We start from the raw sequence: 19,596 nt of genomic DNA on the forward strand, positions 1-19,596 counted from the left end.
ATGTGTTTTAGTACGAAATAGGCCTACTCCTTTTTGTTTTTCTGTTTTTCTTCATTTCTTTTTTTTAGAAGAGCAAGTGACCAAGTGCCCCATCCCTTTTTGGTTCTTCATTTTATTTAAAGTTATAAATTTGTTGCACAGTATTATTATTGTTCTTTCAGATAAAATGCTATAAGTTTTCGTCTTGACGTAAATAAGCAGATTATGGCAAACGGCCTAAGCCACAAACAAATTAAAGAACAACGTATGGAAAGCCAACTTAATAAAGAATTTCGTTCCAAAAAAGATTTAACTGATTTGAAACACTTAAAAGGTAACGTTACAAAAAAGACAAAGTTAACCCATCCCACTTCCAAATACGCTTTGCGCTTTCAAAACGACGAGATTCCGACAATGTATCTCGGCAACGAAACAAGAGACCTTCCAGAAAATCACCAAACCGACCCTTGCCTTTACTCCCATTTGCCAAATGCTGTCTACCAACAGTATTCTCAAAATAATTTAAACGGTAAATTACAATGTATCGGACCTCCAAGAGCTGTTAATCAGTTGCAAAATGGTTACTTGCATCAAGATTTCTTTCACCCTTTGAGTGGTCCCTCAACATCTGAAAGTAACTGCTCAACTATCAGTAAAGTTAGGCAACATAAACCTTTGCAAGAAACTTCATTTTCCACAAAGAATCCAAGTTTTGGAGAAACATATCAATATTTCTCAGATAACTCAACAGTAGAAAGACCTTTTATAACCAACTCGGAAGACGAGATACAAAGCTCAATAGATCAAAGACAAACAAAGTCAAGTATTTGTTGCTTAGACGCTACAGAAGCCGGCTCGTCATTTTCACAAACTTCTTCAATGGCCCATCCATGGAAAAATTATTATAGCAATTACAATAACCATAGCAAACCAACTGCTTGGCAACTGTCCGGAGACAATGCAAATTATAATCATTACGTCATGCCCAGAGCAGATTCTTTATCACAGGTATTGGAAAATGCGTCAGCACAGAAAAAGTATTCCTCCTTATCACATGCAGCTCAATACTCTGCAAGCAAAAAGTTGAACCACCAACGTTATGAAAAGAACAAAACATCATTTAATCAATTTCCAACAAAGAAGTTAACTAGAGGATCGGTTCTTAGGAAGACGCAACGAAGAAAAAGAAATCGACCAATCAATCAAAGTCAGGCCAGAAGAAATTCGGCTTTGCTGGCCAAAGTAAGTAAATCTTACAAAGTGTAGCTCATGAAACATGTTCATACCCAACAAAATGGAACCTTTGTTGTTGTGCTAATCCAGTTGTCCATATAGGCCTAACATAATCCTGGAACCATCATCAATAAGCATAGATACTGTACAATGTGAAGCAGTGGTTTTCAAACTCTTTCCTCCATTGCCCCTTATAACTTTGAAAACATTGCTGTTAGGTTGTGGTCACTTGTGCTAGACTGGAAGCATTTATTCACGGATTCATCCTGCTAGTTTTGCATACTTGTACGGACTTTAAACCACTGACATAGACCCGATCACCTAGATCGAAAAAGTGAAGTTTTCGATTGTTGTTGAAGTGTGGCAATCTGTGGATTATTCCACCCACGAGATGCCACTGAATGGAGAGCAACCCTTAAAATGCATTGCTTAAGCGCTCACTCTGGGATTCGAACCAATGCCGCTTGATCTTGTCGTATCTTCGTCCACAAAGTCGAGCGCTAAGCCAGTTGAGTTATCGGGGCAAAATAACAGTTGCCATAACTCTGTTACTTTTTTGTTACTTTCAATGTATTGTATTGGTGATCAATTGTCTTGTGGCGCAATTACCTGCGTATGACCCTTTCATTGTTGAAGTGAAAGAGTGTCATGGTTTGTTACAGTATATGCTTGTTAAAAGTCACTCTCTAACAAAAGTTTACACTTATTTTTTCTTTCAATAAAAAGACCTCTATGGCATCTTGAACACTTAGAAGGATATTTGAAAGTGCCATCTCTAACCGTAATCAGTAATTTATATTGACAAAAAGTATACAAAAACTTCACCCTGGTGTAAGTTAACTAGATGAATATATTTTACCTTCTTGCAGTACAACACATGGAAGTTTTGTGTTGAAAATAATCGTTGAACATTTTCTTTGTACCTCCATTACTACTATTTGTAACAGTGTTGTGATAAAGCCTTTTGCTTTTTGTTTCTGAAATCAATAAAATTTCGAATCATATTGATTTTTTTGGGAAATTTAGGTTTGTACTGGTCACACTAAAATACGATCTGAGTAAAATCCATTAAGTTTCTATGGACAAATAATTTTAATTTCTATTCCACTTTTGCTTCACAGACATATTTTAAAAAATCGTACAGCATCGGATGATTGTTCCTTGTTTAAGCATCTTTTCAGCATTTTGCTGATCCAGTGTCTTGTTAGCCAGACAACATGCTGAATGTTGATTGTCCGGATTTCTCCTGAACCTTAAAAAGATCAGCATTTTGATATTTTACAGAACCAGTCATACACACCAAGTGCAACTTTAGCCAATGAACATGTTCCAGATAATTTTTATTCTGCGCTATTTGCCATGCTCCTCTGCTTTCCTCCATTAGGATTGGCATCATTAGTATATTCCTACAAGGTAAGTCATCATATTTTCTACAATAGAATGAGTGCTTTTTATTACTAATGTTTGAAACTGATATTACCTCGATCGCAGATTGATAGGTTGAATAATCAGGGGCGTTGACAGGGAGGTCTAGGTGGTACTTTTGGACCCGGAATATTTAAGAGGCCCGGATTTAAAAAAATCCCTGTGACTTCAAACATTATCAAGATCTTAATATAATCAGATCTAAAGGAATTGCCATCAGAAGTTAAAACAGCCATTTCAGCAGTCAGATGGTAAAGTACCGGGCCCCTTCTGGGTGCCGGGCCCACTTCAGCTTTCTGGTGGTAAAATAGCCACTTCAGCCACCAAACAGTAAAATAAGAACTTAGTCTAGTATAGTTATAGTGATTTTCCTAACCACGATATTTCCCGAAACACGAATTTCAAAATAAACAGGCTAATATTTGTTCAAACTCAAAAACTGAAATGGTACAGGTAAGAAGATTGCTATCCCTATTTCTGCACTAAAAATTAGACCAAGCCGCTTTTTAGATTGCAGCAATCAGCAAATGCTTGACCGAGACCCAAACACCTTTCCCAAATCAAATTGAAAACTTTCTGACTGTCTGCACTACCTTTGCTGTAAATTCTCTTCTGGTGAGCCTAAAATGACCAGTGAAACATCAATGGAATTGAGAAGTAATACTCTAGCGCCATGTGACAAATAAAAGTTCAAAAACGCAACCGCTAGCACCTTTATATTTATAACATTATCGATGAAGGGGGCCCAAAAATAAATTGGTACCGGGCCCGAAAAATCCTGTCAACGGCCCTGTGAATAATACAGCACGGGATACGGGGAAGTCAAGAGCGTAGAAATCTTATGGGAAATCCTACGTACTTCTAGAAATCACTGACAAGATATTGTCGCTTATTTCAACATTTTACATCTTTCGTGGAGGACAGTTGTCCTGGATTTATTTATGGTCTTAATAATAAAGAAACATTTCAGCTTTAGTTGAATATCCCAAGTATGTTCTTGAAAACGACAAGTCTTAAAATTAAGTCTATCTGATTTGATTGAATCTTTATCCTCGGACTGGGAAAGCTTCTTTGAGAGCTTAATCCTGACAGTTTCGTATACTTGTAGAGGCTTTGAACCACTGACGCAGGCCCGGTCGTCGAGGTTAACAGAGTGAAGCTTCCAATTGTTGAAGTGTTCTTGCTTGGAAATTATTCTATTCACTAAAGATGCCCCTAAATGGAGAGCAATCCTTAACGTGAGTTGCTCAAACGCACACCTCGAGAGTCGAACCAGCGCCGCTTGATCTTGCTGTACTAGAACACAATAGCCTAATATTTTGTCCTGGCCTACAGGTTGAGTGAATTTGAAATCTTTGATATCTTTTGCTGCTGCTTCACGCCCGTTAAAAGTAATAAATTTTGCATAGAATCAATAAGAATGTAAATAAATTATCGTGCGTTTTTATTTTTGCACTCGATCGACCGACAAAACGTTCAATAAATACTCTGTTATGTAATCTTTCACTACACGGATCTTGTAAACATCCACTTTTTGCTTTTCAAACGTTATTTAATAGTTAACCCACATAAAAAGTGAACTTGGGCAGGAAAAGTCTCCCTGTCTCTGTGTCTCATAATGAACTTTACTGTCGTAGTCGCTAAATTATTTACTTGCACACCTCACTGCAAGCTTAAACAAAGCCTACAAAAACGGTCTTGCTCAAGTTAAGATATCGGACACCACCAACTATGATTCTCTAGATGTGACCTCGTGTTTTTGAAAATGTAATTTTAGAATGTAATCGTTACTGATTTTTTGAAGCTTTTCGACTCCATCTGTCCATTGCAACATCTTTATTTCGTAACTTTCGACCTCATCATTGCCTGCTAGTGTGTGCCCATGTTTCCACGCCGTATAACGGAGATAAATGGATATACAGGCTAGATATGTTTGTTTTGGTACCATAAGCTTGTTACGAAGTATTTTAGTTGATTTAAGTGGAGGAAAGATCCAGTGAAAGACAATTGATGCGATCGCTCCATCCTACGCCGCAGAAAAGTAACTTTATCTACGGTGTATTTGCTAGGTTGGATTAATGCAAACCTACGCATCATTGTGTTATGTTGAAACCGCCCAGCTAATGTGCTGGGTCCGGCCTTTGATTTTGGTCAGTTAGTGCCAAGACCAAAAATTCTAGCAGCGATTTACGATCCAGAATCGATTCACGTCTTTAGCCAAACCTGCCGCTGATCCGATATTCTTTGTCAACTTATCACAGGTTTAGGTCGATTGAAGGAAGTCAGAATCGTAGTTCTACTTTCTGTCAAAGCGTTTGCCACAATGATAAGATATGGCACGATTTTTACAAGCGGATACACTTCTCAACGTTAACCCTTCTCCCTTTTCAACCATATTCGGGCAATCTTTGTCAGATTTAGACTTTAAAATCCTTGAAATAAATTAAAATCTATTTAAATTTTTGAATTTCCATTTCTAGAATCATTATTACGCCTTTTCTTCATGTTTTTATGTTATTTTTGCATTCAGGTTCGTGAATATTTAGCTAAAGGTAACTTCGAGAAAGCGCATCAAAGCTCACTGCTTGGACGAAAGCTTGCGAATACAGGAATAATGCTCGGAATGACAATGATGGCATTTGGACTCATATTCTTTGCTTTAAGAATAAACATTCCCTACACCGGAAATGAGTACGACTACTCCCTTCAAGAATGGATAAATCGATGACAGAAGGAAAATTTTATAGAATTTGATAACCAAGTAGCCTAAAGCTTTTATTATTTTGCATAGGTCTACGGATTTGTTAATTTAAGCGACAATAAAAGTGCATTATTTTACAGTAAATTTTCATATAGCCTACCCATAACGAGGCTTTCCTTCAAGCCGGCAAATAATGCAAAAAACTTTGTCTCCTCTTCTCAACCGGAGTTTTTGAAAGGAGTTCAGTGTTGAAGTTTATATGAACGCTTAGGCTATTGCATGGGTGAGATCACAATTGAAATTTTATATTTGTTGAAAACAGTAATTATAATAATTTGCAAGCAGTATTCTGCATGGATGCGATGTACCTTATTGCCAATAGACGGCTATGCCAAATGTAGAAGCAGGGAGCTATTTTAATATTCCTTACAAGTATCCTATGTAGCTTTGGCTACTGTAAGCTATTTTGCAATATGGTTTGGTTTGACTTTGAATCTTTATCTTCGGACTGACAAAGCCTTGATAGGTTATTCCTGGTAGTTTCACATACTTGTAGAGGCTCTTGACGCAGGGCCGGTTACCAAGATTGGCAGAGTGAAGTTTTCCGATTGTTGAAGTCTTGTTGTCAGGGAATTATTCCATTCAGTAGATGAATATCGGTTAACTATGAACTTAATTTTTATTCACCTTAACTCCAGTAGCCTATAGTATTATTCGTTGTGAATATAATGGTTAAACACGCCAAAACTTTATTGTACGAGTCAACGGATTACTTGAATAGGTATAAATGACAAAATAGAGGTTGATATCTTTACCGGTGAACAACTGTACTTTAAATTTATTCCATTATATAGCATCTTTAAAGGTCTTTGACTAAATTATCTACAAGTGAGCAATTCCGTACAGCTTTTGTCGAAAATGAAACCAACCACTGACCTGTGGATTAACGTTGAAAAAGAGTCAAATTAAAACGAGCACTCTTTTTTTGTTGGTACTTTTTACAAAAACGATATTTGCAACAAAATTTGTTTTATCAGTGATAAAATAGCTGTTATCATTTTTGTGTTTGAAACTCCTTTTATCGATTTCCAACATCTCATCAGCGGTCATTCAATAGAAAAGCACGTCTCCCGTTCTGAAATCAAAGACTTCCAAACAATCATAGAACACAAACATAAATGTCAAAACGACTATCTTTAAAGTAACAGCATTTAACTCCATGACAAAAGTGACGCCAGTTAAAAGAATAATTGTGGCATGATACCTACTATGAGACCCCCTGACTTCACATCAAGACACGTTTAAGAAAAGCACATTATATGCAAAGATTACGAGGTGGTTTTATCAAGTTGCGGGCCGCTTGGTAAAGTTACCGGACTCTATAAGTCATCTCTGGACTAGGTCCAAAAATACCCTCTGGGCCTCCCTGCCAACGCTCTGCCAAAAGAATATCTTCATTAAAGTGTCATGTATCTAGAAATTACGAAATACTGTAGGTCAACGCAAAATATCAAAACTGCGATCCGCGAAATCAAATTCATCAAGTTTTTGTCACTGTGCTTTTGCAAATGGCGAAATTTTGCAACATTCGATTTCTTCATTTGGATTAACGTTGAAAATGAAATTATAAAAAAAAGATTCTTTTCAAGTTTTATGCATCAAAGTTTAATGTCCATTGAGCTTTTGGAAGATCCTGGCATCCCTTGAAGTCATCGGCGTTTCTATCCAGTTCTTCCTCAAAAGGAGCTCCGTAGATAGTTAAGTCTTGAGAACGTTGAAGGTTGAAATAAGTAGGCTTGCTGTGTAAGGATTGTTTATTCTGAAATAAGAGTTAGATTGAGGCAGTGTTTCCATAAATAAACTATAAATTACTTTCCATTTTAGATAACTACAATTCATTAGGATAGGGTGCTGTACATGTCACAGCTCAGGGGCGCCGGAAGCGGGGGGGCAGGGGGGATGCCCCCCCTGCCCTCAATTTTTCTGCAGTTGAAGGGGCAGGGGAGCAATGGTGCCCTTTTAAAGTCATGTAAGTTACTGCACATTTTGCAATATAACAATTTCTGCCATTCGCTTTAAGCCTAATTATAATCTTTCATTTTTGCCTCAAAATAATATTTACGGCACAAATTTTGCCTCACAGTACAGGCCTTAAAACTCGTTTTTTTTCTGCAGCCATCGTGGCCTACCGAGAGCTCCTTCTCGGCGGTAAAATAGAATTAAATAGAATAGAATTAAACTTGCAACAATGCTAAAATGATCACTTAGCATTGTTGAAGTCTGGGCCTGGGCGACGTCCTACAATAGAATCGTTGCACCACGCAATAACTGCTTTATCGGGATTGTAATCCAGTACTGCGGGACCATCTAACGACACTCGCACAAGTGTCTCCAATGTAGCTGATTTTAAAGAAGTTCGTCACTCCACTAGAATTCTTTTCAGCAACGAAAAACAACGTTCGACATGTGTTGACGATGACGGCAAGGTAATAAAATAAGTACAGGTATTTCAATGATGCGAAGGGCATTACTAAAAGAAGCATACTTTTTGTTAAATATGATCAATTTCAAAAATGTTTTCCCCTCGGATGTCAACTAACCTAGTTCTCCTTTTTAACAACGATTCAATGTCCGACAACATCGAATCGACATAAAAACGACAATATTGCCAGCCGACGTAAATTAGCACTTCGGATGAACACTTTGTTAAAATAAACGTCGGGAATTACAAACAAGACTTACAGTGCTGATGATCGCAGCTGGATATATTCCATCAATAACAAATATTCCCGCACAATACAACTGTGGCGATTATGACGCGCTGACCTAATTCTGCGTCACTCTTTGATACTACTGTACATATTTTCGACAGTTAATCCAGGATCATTCTATTGCGAAATTAAATAATTGGCTAGAAGAGACCGGCGGCCAAACTTGGCCGATCGAGGAGGTAGCACCGGCGGTTATTCAAGTACTACTTAGCGGCCATGGCCGCCGGCTGCTTTAAGGCTTGACAGTAGGTTACATCATTATAACATAGCATGATGCCCTTCTTTGTATACCGGACACTTGTAGGCTATCATTACTCAATACATAGTGAGCTGATAGATAAGCATTATCGCTATATTTTATCTTAAAACTTGAAAAAAATAGGCCTTCTAGTAAACAAAAGTGCCCTTTTTTCGTAATCCTGCCCCCCCCCAGTCAAAAATCGTTCCGGCGCCCCTGTCACAGCTCTGCACTTTTGGGTAAATTTTAGTTTAAAACAAGATTTGTAGTAAGTATAAGTTCTTTTTTAGTTCTGATGCTTTCAAAATCTAAGTCAAGTGATGGAGTAGCACAACTACACTAGAGTAGTTTGAAACAATAATATTAAAAAAAAAAAAACTTCATTGTGAAAAAGTACTATCATATTTCGCTTCGATTACATCTTTATCTGTTTCGTATTAAAATCCAGGCAATTATGATTTTTACATTCGAAACGAAGTACGTGATAATTCCGTCTGAGACTATTGCTTGTTGGTGAGAAAAATTGTTTTTGAACCCTCACTACACCACTGTGTGGTGCCACAGAGGATACCTAACACACAAAAATCACATGATATTAAATGCAACAATAAATAAACATGGCGAGAAGTTTTTCATTGCTCAAAACTTAAACAAAAAACGAAAACTTAAACGAAATCAGAACAAAGTTAATTTTAAATGTTGTGAGGTATTTGTAGATAGAAGAAAATAAAAATAGGAAATAAATTTTGGCGAATCAACATAGAGTAATTTCAGTCTAACGAAGAAGTATTAAGGTATAAACGATTTCTTCTTGATGGCATGTCTGAATCAAGAGTTTTAATGAATAGTGCTTCTAGTGCTTCACTTTTTTTCTGACGACAAGCTCTTGAAGAGAGTCGGATGAAAAGTACATCTGCTGCAGCTTCGAGCAATGAAAAAGCTTCTGCTCGCCATATTTAAATTCTGCGTCACAAAGAAACTCTACAGTAGGCTACAATAAACAAAGCAAGAAGATTTTCATTTACTTTATACGCTGCAGACACCGTTTCATTAGGATTCAGAGTGCTCCATTGCGCTGTTGCATCACGGTGCCAAGAATAGTCTGTTGAATTACCGCTTGTGAATAAAATTACATTCTTCCACGGGTTTCTTCCGCCTGGTCCCTTGGTTGAGGTTGAAGCACTTGAACGTCTGCTCAATGATGACGTGAAAATACCAGAATAGCTTTGATCAGCAAAAACAAAAACATGATTTGCAGAGCAGTCGAAAATGTCATCTAAGAATTCTTCCACATTGTAAATTTCAGCTGGCTCTGCCTGGAAAAGTAAAATACAATATACTGTGTCATTAAGAGGCAACTAAAAGTATCGTTCATAACAGGGGATTTAGCAAGTAGTTTTTATAGGAGGGGTGGAGGGCGATTTTCACAAAACAAAATGTGTAGATTTACAGTAATCTGACCTTGTAAATACGCCCTGAACAATGTTATTTTTCTGTGTTTCAGGGAAGGCGATCGTCCCCCATCTATCGCGATCGTCTCAGTTTCCACTAATCAAACAACGCTAGATGTCGCCACGGAGTAAATTATTTTTAACGAAGTTAGATTAGTCACTTGTTATTCACACGAAGTGGGTTTTGTACAAAAAGTTTTAGGATGGCATTTGAAATCAGATTCCATCATCAGTAAAAGTGTTTTATTTTTGATTTTTGATTTAAAGCAATTTCATTTAGGCTACAATGTTCTCCTTACAGACTATTGATTTTGAAAGGCTACAGTCCTTTTTGAATAAAATGAATTACAAAGCAACATACTCTCCAGTGACCAAAGATTCCTAAATATATACACGTATGTTAGGTCACCTGGCTAACTATCCATGTACTTTTTCAACATTTGGACACATTTTAAAGAAAAACACGCAAGAATAAAGGTTTGATAAAACAAATAAAAAGCACATTAATGGTTGCAAGACAGTGTATTTATATGCTTACTTTTCCGTTTTCGTTTTTGTCCCAAAGCAGTATCGAACCATCGCTTACAGTAGGGCCGTTCATATAAATGACAAATGAGTCACAAAAAGGATTCTGACACAATGTTGTGATGTGGTTACGCAGCACAGACTTGTCGCTACTGCACAGTGTCTCACCGTAGATGTCTCGCATGTCTGGAGGTTGATTAAATTTGTTTGAACAATAAGATTTTCTGATTATAGAACTGAGCCATAAAGTTATCAAAAAATTCGAAACGGTTTTTGATTCAAAACAAGCTGATGTTGTATTGTTCAAAAATCGACTTCATTCAACTAGTCTATCTTTTGGTGTAGTAAATAAGACAAGGAAACTGGAGTATTTTGGCCACATTATTGCAAATTGTCCTATTCAAAATAACAACAAGAAGGGAAAATGAATGGAAAAACAAATAGTAGCAGACCATCAAGAATTTGGATTTAAGTTAATGTTACTACAGTAAAGACTGATCACAAAATTGAAATTGAAAAATCCCACAACAAAAGAATTCGCCCCCTCCCCCCTACAACCACTTTATCATGTCCATATCTTTACTAGATGGGGTACGGATCTGACAACATCTTTACCAGATCTGTACCAGATAAAATGATTGTGTGAGGCGTTTCATTGCCCCCAACTCTCGACAAGAGGAAGAATTGTGTGACATTTAAGTTTGCAATATTTACTTTCGCTTTACGAACTTTTTTTATAAATATATTTTAGCATCAAGTATCAATTTTGGTGGTAATCAAAAGAATTTCAAAGCTTCTTGATTTCTTGAAACAATTAGGAGTCGGGTGTGGAGTACGTGGTTCTTTTTATGGAGGATATATCTGGTTACAGTCTTAGATTTCACAATTCTGGCATCAAGCACAATAGATTAGTGGTAGCCTATGATAAATTTGTTACTTTAATTTAATTCTTCTTAAAATACCTACTTACATTTTTCATGGTTTTCTCCACCATAAAATATCTTGATGTAATCCTTCTGAAATCCATTTCTTTGTAACATTGAATGAAACGTCTGAATGTTATCTTCATTCCAAAGCTGCTTTGTGACATCATTCCATCCTCCAAATAACATTAGCGCGTAATCACAAGTTTTATAAAATTGGTTGAATTTCCAATGCTTTGGAACTTTCTTTTTTAAGGCTCTCTGCAAATAGATAGAATATTAATTCTGGGATAACTTTAATCAAGCGATAAAGAGATTGCTTTTTTTCTACAAAGTTACCAAGGCGGTTAGAAAGAAACAATAAATGGTTATTTCCTTTTTTGCCACGTCCATAGTATCTTGGTAGCCTGTCCTGTTGAATTTTTGACAATATTGCCCTGTGGTCATATTCACGACTTGACCACAATAATATCGAAACTTGTCTTTCATCGCCGTACATAGAAGCAACATAAACACCGCCATTTTGCTAATTTTCGGAATGGCCACCATCTTGGGATCAAAATTAGGTCAATCATGCCCAAGTTTTTTTATCAGTTAGTACATGCTACAATATACACACAAATCAGAGGGGAGTGTTGCCCATTAAGTTTTATGAAGCTATATGTTTTAATCCAAGCCGTTAAAGTAAAATTAAATTTTAGAAGTAATAAAGTGTTATAATGATTTATACAATTATACATATGACAACATTATTTCCTAATTTTCTTGTTTTGCGTTTTTGTTTATCACAAAAACGGTTTCAACAACTAACAACACGTCAAGTCTGCATACCTTTGCGTTACATCTCTGCGGATTTTGTGCATGCTCACAATCGGGAAGAAACGAGTCGACCACAGTTTTGGGACACCTATCAAACCCCTTTATGTATGGAAGACATTCCAGAGCTTGAATTCGCTCTGAAATGTTGTGGCAACAATTATACCCTTGTTTTCTATGTCAATAATTTGAGGAAAGGCAATTTTTCTTAATTATAATAAACTTCTGTAAAGGACAGCCCAAAATTTATTTTTGTTGTTTAATCGCTACCAGTAAGTCGTGGTAGCCTACAACTAAATGGTTCGTTGCTCAAAGTAGGCTATAGCTTGAGGGTTTTCAACCTTCTTCCTGTAGTATCCCTAAGTTATAAAACAATCAGCCCGAACCCCCGCATACCTGACACCAAATACAGCAATAATATATAGACTAACTCGTTGCAAATGATAATGCCACGGGTATTAACATATGACTTAAAAATTCAATGACTTTTATAGCAAGATCACAAATATAACTAGCACTTTACAACAGGTTTGATTTCAGCTGTAGCTTATGTACTGAACTTAGAGTGAAATCTGTGCCCATTTGTTGCAAGTAAGTTTTTTTCAATCCAGAAGCGATATTAGACAGGCACACGCGTAAGTCATTCCCTACATCACGTCCTCTTCGTGAACCCTTGAGATTCGTGAATCTCACCTTGAAAACTTCTACTATAGGCTACAGGTGGTTGAAATACACCAAACAACAACAACTTGTGCTGTAACCTACGCAGTGTTGTGCAGTCTCAATACTTGTTTGTTTGTTTGTTTGTTTATTGGCCGCTGCGAAAAATATGTACAATAAATCAAAACACAATGTACAGTAAAACTGTTGAAAAGTTTACAATAAAAAAAAACGAGTAAAAAATGATGGTAGCATCACAGCAGCGGGAGGTTGCGAAGTGACCGTTCAAGGTCTTCAAGTCAAGCAGCCACCCTTAACTCATCAATGATAATTATAATTGAATAATTGAGACAAAGAGATAATAATACATAAATAACGGTGAAGCTGTCCAAGAAGATAAGAAATCAAAAAACTGATTAGTAGGTTAATTTAGCATTTGTTTAATATGAGTCAATAATTTTCTTTTTGTACATTCTTTTAAAAGTTGTGAATGAGGATTTGCGAATTTCATCTGATATATTATTCCAAATTTTTGCGCCAGAGTATTTTATTGAGCGTTGTAGTTTTGTGGTTGTGTATCGATAATAATAGTAATCTAGGTTGGTCGAGTTTCGAGTAGAAAAGTTGTGAATTTGGTTACATTTTTTAAAGTAGTTTTGAAAAGTGTCGGGTAATAAATTAAAACTAAACTGATACATAAACTTAGCAATTTCAAAGTTGTACAGATCTTTTAACTTTAGGATATTTAGTTGTTTATAAAAGGGTGTGACATGGTCAGCCCATTTGCCTTTCACAACAGCTTTGACTGCCTTATTTTGCAAAACACCAAGCTTTCCAATATGTGTTTTGTATGACGACCCCCAAATTGTCAGTCCGTATATTAGGTAAGGATGCACAAGAGAATAGTAAAGCTGAAGCATAGCTTTAGTAGATAAACAATGTTTTAATTTAGAGAGTATGCCAACAGATTTGGAGAGTTTGGAAGATAGAGCATCAATATGAGGAAGAAAAGATAGATTTTTGTCAATTAAGATACCAAGGTATTTAGCAGTGTGAACATTTTTTAGTTGGGTATTGCCGTAAAATACTTCAACATTAGTTGATTTTTGGTTGGTCTTGGGTGCAATTATTAAAAAGTTAGACTTAGAAGCATTTATCGTAAGTGAATTGGCTGTGATCCAACGTTTGATTCCTTTCAGTTCAAGATTAATTAAATTTTGAAGACTTAATAAATTATCGGCTTTAATAACAAGACAAGTGTCATCAGCAAATAATCTAGGAACAGAAGAAACACAGTTAGATATATCATTTATATAAAGTAAAAAGAGAAGCGGTCCTAATATGGACCCTTGAGGGACACCAAATTTTATTTCTTTTAATGTAGAATTTTCTTGACCAATAGACACAAATTGTTTACGATTTTTCAAGTAGGAAGTAAGTAAGGCATTGGCAACTCCTCGAATTCCATAATGATCAAGTTTATGCAAGAGTTTTTCATGATGAACTGTGTCAAAGGCTTTTTTAAGATCTAGTAAAACAAGTCCAGTCAATTCATTGTTCTGCATTTGCTCGTATAATGTCTAAAGCAGCATGACTTGTTGAATGGTTGGCACGAAAGCCATACTGAGTAGGCGTTAAGATCGAATGCTTATTTATAAACAACGTCAAACGTTTGAACATTAACTTTTCTAGAATCTTTGAAAAGCATGAGAGTAGAGAAATTGGTCTATAATTATTTGTTTCGAGTTTGCTTCCAGATTTATAAATTGGAATGACTTTAGCAATTTTGAGAACATCTGGAAATATGCCATTCGAAAATGCGTGGTCGAAAAGGATGGATAGAGGCAAGGCTATGATAGTCGAAGAGATTCGAAGGAAATAAGGCGAGATACCATCACTCCCTGCTGATTTATTTAACTTTAGCTGATGTATTTCTTCTATTATTTCGTACACGTCTGGTGGTTCAAGGAAAATAGAAGAGGAAACACGGTTGCTTAAAAAGTCTTCAAAATTATTTGTTTTATCAGTTTCGACTCGTTCTGCGAGGTGGCTTCCGATATTGGCAAAAAAGGAATTAAAACTCTCAGCTATTATGTTTGGATCGCTTTCCAGTTTATCATCAACGCGAACACAATCAACATTTTGGGTTGTTTTCTTTTTATTGGGCAAAAGAGAATTTATAATACTCCAGATTTTTTTTGGTTCATTACTATTAATGTTCAGTTGGTTTTGAAAATACTGCTTTTTTGCTATACTTTTAATCTTTGTTAGTTTATTTGAGTATTTTTTGTAAATGTATTTTCCTGTTTCGCCTCCTGTTAGAAAGTGAGTTTTGTACATTTTTTGTTTGTTTCGTATGGAAACAAGCAATCCTCGAGTCAGCCAGGGTTTACTTTTTAATTTAGTTTGTCTACGAGAGAGTTGTTTAAGTGGAGCATGTTTATCAATTACGCTAGTGATTATTTTCACAAAGCGAGCAAACTTCAAGTTTAAATTATCAGATGTCAATTCAGACAATACTGGTAGTAATTCAGACATATGATTACTAAGATCATTACAATATAGCTCAAGGTTAAAGTGCCGTTTGTCTCTGACAAAGTAGGCATTTGAACGAGAGCAGTTCTTTAAACCAGAAATAATACAGAATATAGGATAATGGTCCGAGAGGTCACTAGTAATTATACCAGGCAGGATAGCGTTTGAAGTGTCATTTGTTAAAATGTTATCAATAGTTGATGAAGAGGTATCAGTCACTCTGGTTGGTTCAACTATCAGAGGGTACACTCCATTGCTTTCTAGCATGTTTAAATATTCGGTCACACCAGGGAGATTGCAATTAGTGATGTTTATATTAAAGTCCCCAAGAAGATAGTACTTTTCATTCTTTTCGTTCAGAGTGGTTAGGGAATTATTTAGATCTTGAACAAAAGAAGATAAATTAGTTCCTGGGTGTCTATAGAGTGCACCAACTATTAGTTTAGATTGAGTGGTGAAAATACGATACGAAAACGGAAAATACGATGAAAAATTGTTGTGCAAATGATAAATAAATGAAATGAAGGCACTAAAGCCCAGGAGATAAGAATAAAACTATGTGATGACAACTTTTAAACATATTTTTTCCTACAAACAAACTGCGCGACTGTGGCAGTAGAGGCATAGTTGCCACTTGGCAACACTGTAGGTGGGTAACGTCCCAGAAAATTACCACTGCCCTACTCACACCTATGTTGCTGTTAAAGGTTTTAGTACAAATGACCGTATATATACGGCACCAAATTCTCAAGGAGCTTTCTTACTTTGATCGTTAGGTGTGCTCGAGTCATAGACGAGAGGTATAAAGTCCACTTCACAAATAGAAGTATTTGCGCAGATTTTTCTCGCAAGAACTAAGCATCGCCCTCGATCTGAAAAATTTTACAAAACGTGTTAGCGTTAATTCAATGTTTCATGTAACATATTATCTTTAGGAATTAACAAACTGACCAAGTTCTATCGTGATAACTTGATAAAAAATAAAAAGCATAAAAACACAACAACTAGTCAAGTAATTATAAATATAATTCAAGATACTCCGTATGATGCTTTTCCTTTTGCAGGTAGCTTCTGTTTTCCTGTCGATGTAAAAAATCATAATTAAATGACCAAACCCAGCTCTTGGAAAGGGGTCCAACACTGCTACCACATCATGAGAAGAATTAGACGTCAAACGTCCTCGGGGAATAACCTGAAATTAAATGATACAAAACTAGACTCAAGTTTCCAACAGTGTCAAACAGCAATTGCCTGAACTAAAATTTTAGTAAGAACCTTTTGTCACTAAAAATAAGTTTTGATTCTATTTGAATAAGATGCTGGAGAAGTCCTGTTTATGGTTGCAAAAAGTCGAAAGCTTTATCTATAAGTTGTATAAGCTTCCTTATCTGACTGACTTTATTTGCATGTTAAGATTTTGGTATTTGAGATTACTTTTTCTACAATATGATTTGACCGTAAGATAGATAGGCCTAGAATAAAAAAATGTTTCACAAGAAATGCGATATACGAATTGTGATGTATCCCGCAATTATGACGCTTACCATAAAGAACACAGATTAATTAACGTCTCAAACTCAAGCACGTTTCAACAGTTATGAACACTAAGATATCATCGATCTTAGATCGTTGTTAAATTAACTAAACCGGTGCAATGGAACTTACAACGGAATAGTTTGCTTCAGTCGGCCAAGGTGTCATGTACAGTCTAGTCTCGTTAAATTGAATTGCTCGAATTTTTTTACACATAGAAGTGGTCATGGAAAGGTTTTGAGCTCTTGAACATTTCATGGATTTGATGAACTTCTGCAAAAAAAATAATTAATTGCTACGTTGCAAACTACTTTTCAACTTTTTGAATCTTTATCCTCGGACTGACAAAGCCTTGTCCTGGCAGGTTCGCATACTTGTAGAGACTCTTGACGCAGGGCCGGTTAACGAGATAAGTAGAGTGAAGTTGTCCGATTGTTTAAGTGTTGTTGCCGGGGAATTGTTCCATCCATTAAGTGCCGCTGAATGGAAAGCAGTCCTTGACGTGCGTTGCTCAAGCGGACACCCCGAGAGTCGAACCAGCGTCGTTTGATCTTGAAGCTTCTTCGTTCGCGAAGTCACGCGCTAACCAACTGAGCTATCGGGGCGGACATTGTGGTTAATGTAGGACTCTATGTAATAAATGTAGGACTCTGTGTAATAAATGTAGGACTCTGTGTAATAAATGTAGGACTCTGTGTAATAAATGTAGGACTCTATCGAGTAAATTTACCCCTGAGTTGAATGTAATCTATCATAAAAGTAAATTTAAAAAAGAAGACAAAACAGACTATACAGTATGGTACATGATAAATACCTAAACTCTGCTTTGACAAAGAAATAAAAGAAAAAATCATCTTCCGACACTCGACAAGGGATGAACGAGGTTAAGTTATTCTATTTGCCTGAATTTGGCAAAATATTTCAGTTTTAATAAATTGCGTTATATGACCCGTGACAGTTTCACTTCGACAAAGACACGTAATGCGACTAGGTGTGTGCCTTTGACGTAACTGTTACCAGGGATACAGTAGCTCTAAACAAAGACAATATTCAAACCCTAAATATCTCAATCTCAAATAGTTTTGCTTATGCAAGACGCGAGTAGGCGTGTGAGATAAGGCCTTTTTCAAAATACAATCTTTTCACTGTGACTCAAAGCCGTACCTTTCTGTGCCCTGACGACTTTTTGGTTCACAAAAATTCATTTAAAAATAGGCTACTAAAGTTAAATTATAAGAGCCTTAACTTCTATTGCAGTTGTTTTTAATAAATTGCTTTTTGTTTTTAAGTTATGTAAATTGGTTCTAGCCTGGATTGAAATAAGATCTTGATAGTCGTCAACAGAGACGCAGTAGGCCTAAGTGCAGTTGGTCAAATACAAACACTTACTCTTTAAAAAAAGTATATTTTGACAGCCACATTAGCCTACTTAAGGCATGGTTAAGCACGATAAGCAAAATGTTTGTGTTCTTTAGCATTAATAAACTACTCGGCTGCAAAGCCGAGTAGTGAGAGTCCAAATTCGGGTCTACACCCCTCAAAAGCATGTGGCTGTGTTTTTCTATAACTTTAGATTTGTCACTTGGTAATTATAGGCTACTAATCAAAGGTTTTTTGTTTTTTAAACTCCAAACTATTTACAATGCAGATTACATTGTACATGAGCCAGTCTGGGTGAATCAGTGGTGAGAGTGGTACAAACTTCGAAAGAATCTTAGTTCGACACCAACAGAAAGCATGTGACTATTTTTGGACACGAAAATTGGCTGCTTTGCCTGACAATCAAAAATACCGGGCATGGATCAAAATGCGAGAATTGATACCGTAGAACTTATTATAGAGGCTGTGCAAACCTTTATTTTGATCGCAATTAATGTTGGCAACGTTTCCTGAAAAACTCTTGACTTTGGTAGGTGGCGATGACGTGAATGTAAGCGTCTTCCTCTTTGAGACTTTTGCATTGATCTTTGATAGTCCACAGAAAACGTCATAGAAGACAAATCGAATTCATTGTTTAAACGTCCATCAGATTCTCGATCGGTTTGGGGTACGGAGAGGGAAATTGCGAAAAGAAAGAACGCAGCAAAACCGGCAAGATAATGCATTTTTGTTACTTTATCGTCACTCTTGTACACTTAGTGTGAATCTGAAATAGACAAAATATTTTGCAAGTAGTGCCGTCATACCGTCATACCTATTAGTCAATTTTTCTCTGCTCAGAACAAAAAAATCATAAAGAGTTGATTTGTGCTACAGAAATTGAATAATGGTGAGGACAAGGTTTGTCACAGCTCAAAGTTCCAGTTCTTTTTGTCTGACTTTCAAGTTTAAGATCCTGAAGAGATTCAGACTAAAAGAACTAAAGCCTTGAGCGGTGAAAAACATTTTCTTTGCCAAAAAGAAACATCATTTTAAGCTGTATGTTTCACTGAAGCTGTTGATTTTATTAATTGTATTACCGTACCGTAAGAACATCAATTTCAATAAATGTTCAACAGACAAATCTGTTAAAAAAGCTATTTATTAGTGATAGTATCAAGCCCATCGCCAAGAGGTCCAAGAACCTTCCATTTTTTCCCAAAGGGCTTTTCAACCGTCAAAGGGCCTTTGCCAAAGGAGCACACTTTGGGCCTTTTAAGGCTACTTACACAGACAACTTTATGTTTTTTTAGAGACAAAATGAAATAATAAAAAGTTATGAAAGCAAACAGTGTTGCCCTTTCAACAAAGTCTACGCTTTTGGATTCAAACACTTCCACTGTCAATGCCTGGCTATAGGTCTATCGAATAACTTTCAACTTACAAT

The 19,596-nt window shown here is 36.3% G+C and overlaps 2 protein-coding genes across 2 annotated transcripts; one reads left to right on the forward strand and one right to left on the reverse strand.

Moving 5' to 3' along the window:
- Positions 1-204: 204 nt before the first annotated feature.
- Positions 205-5,365, forward strand: LOC145769157 (uncharacterized). Its single transcript, XM_082580747.1, has 3 exons — positions 205-1,221; positions 2,497-2,625; positions 5,168-5,365. Exons 1-3 carry the CDS (start codon positions 205-207, stop codon positions 5,363-5,365), a joined length of 1,344 nt encoding a protein of 447 aa, XP_082436873.1.
- Positions 5,366-6,062: 697 nt separating this feature from the next.
- On the reverse strand, positions 6,063-18,895 carry LOC145769158 (uncharacterized). Its single transcript, XM_082580749.1, has 9 exons — positions 18,644-18,895; positions 16,923-17,063; positions 16,296-16,449; positions 16,022-16,129; positions 12,078-12,202; positions 11,294-11,507; positions 10,337-10,509; positions 9,373-9,663; positions 6,063-7,157 (listed from the first exon to the last, which is right to left on the reverse strand). The coding sequence occupies exons 1-9, from the start codon at positions 18,893-18,895 to the stop codon at positions 6,990-6,992; spliced, it is 1,626 nt and encodes a 541-aa protein (XP_082436875.1). The 3' UTR covers positions 6,063-6,989.
- Positions 18,896-19,596: the final 701 nt, after the last annotated feature.

Source organism: Aplidium turbinatum, chromosome 4, assembly GCF_918807975.1.
Source record: "Aplidium turbinatum chromosome 4, kaAplTurb1.1, whole genome shotgun sequence".
Lineage (NCBI taxonomy): Eukaryota > Metazoa > Chordata > Ascidiacea > Aplousobranchia > Polyclinidae > Aplidium > Aplidium turbinatum.